This window comes from Sinocyclocheilus anshuiensis, unplaced genomic scaffold, assembly GCF_001515605.1.
Source record: "Sinocyclocheilus anshuiensis isolate Anshui unplaced genomic scaffold, SAMN03320099.WGS_v1.1 C32203745, whole genome shotgun sequence".
NCBI classification, from domain to species: Eukaryota; Metazoa; Chordata; class Actinopteri; order Cypriniformes; family Cyprinidae; genus Sinocyclocheilus; species Sinocyclocheilus anshuiensis.
Window position 1 is genome coordinate 1 of NW_015612751.1, and position 769 is coordinate 769.

Genomic DNA, 769 nt, shown 5'->3' on the forward strand with positions numbered 1-769 from the left:
ACCAAAAGGTGTTTACCAGATTGGCACGCACTGCAGAGCACCGTCGTGCCAACTGTCTGATAAGGGAATGTGCTTCAGGAAGCAGCGGTTTCTCAAGGCACGCTAGTAAAGCATAAAGCCATCTGCCCTGTGAAGATAAATGTGCAACGTACAGCTAAACTGAGAAAATACAGTTCAAAAATACCTTTTAATTTTAAAGGGAAAAATGCAAAACGTGATGTATTAGAAACAAAGAAATAAATATTTTATCTCAACTTTTAGAGTGACCTCTTAATTAAATATATCTCAATAGAATAATATCAATGCATATTGAATGTGACATACTGAACTTACCAACTGTGGTACAAAGTCTCTCTCTTCAAACCAATTGATTAAATACTCAAGCACAGCAGAGATAGTTGACTGAGCAGAGAATGCAATGAAATGACAAATAAATATTAGAATATGCGATTTATATGTGAATAATAAGCATATCTGCTGTCAAATGGCAATTACCTGGTTTAGTTTGCTGACAATGCTTAGGAAAGGTGGGAAACCAGTCTAATAAAAAGAGATTCAAGAACATTAAATCAAGACAGAATGCTCAAATTTTGTAATGATAAATCTACACAGTGTAACAATTATCACAGTGTGTTGATGATCTGATAAGGGGAGAATTATTACCTTGACATAATCAAGACCCGGGTTAACTTTATCTTCTTCTTTCAGCTGGATGTCAAGACAAACATTCTCACCCAAGCAGAACCTCTTCCATCCATCCTCATCCTCC

General features: G+C 36.0%; 1 protein-coding gene across 1 annotated transcript; it reads right to left on the reverse strand.

Annotated features, from left to right (window-relative positions):
• Window positions 1–16: 16 nt before the first annotated feature.
• On the reverse strand, window positions 17–765 carry LOC107682445 (gem-associated protein 2-like; the record flags this gene model as incomplete). Its single annotated transcript, XM_016478682.1, has 4 exons — window positions 17–127; window positions 334–402; window positions 496–540; window positions 664–765. Coding segments are annotated over 4 exons (327 nt in total), but the record flags the coding sequence as incomplete, so codon positions are not given.
• Window positions 766–769: the final 4 nt, after the last annotated feature.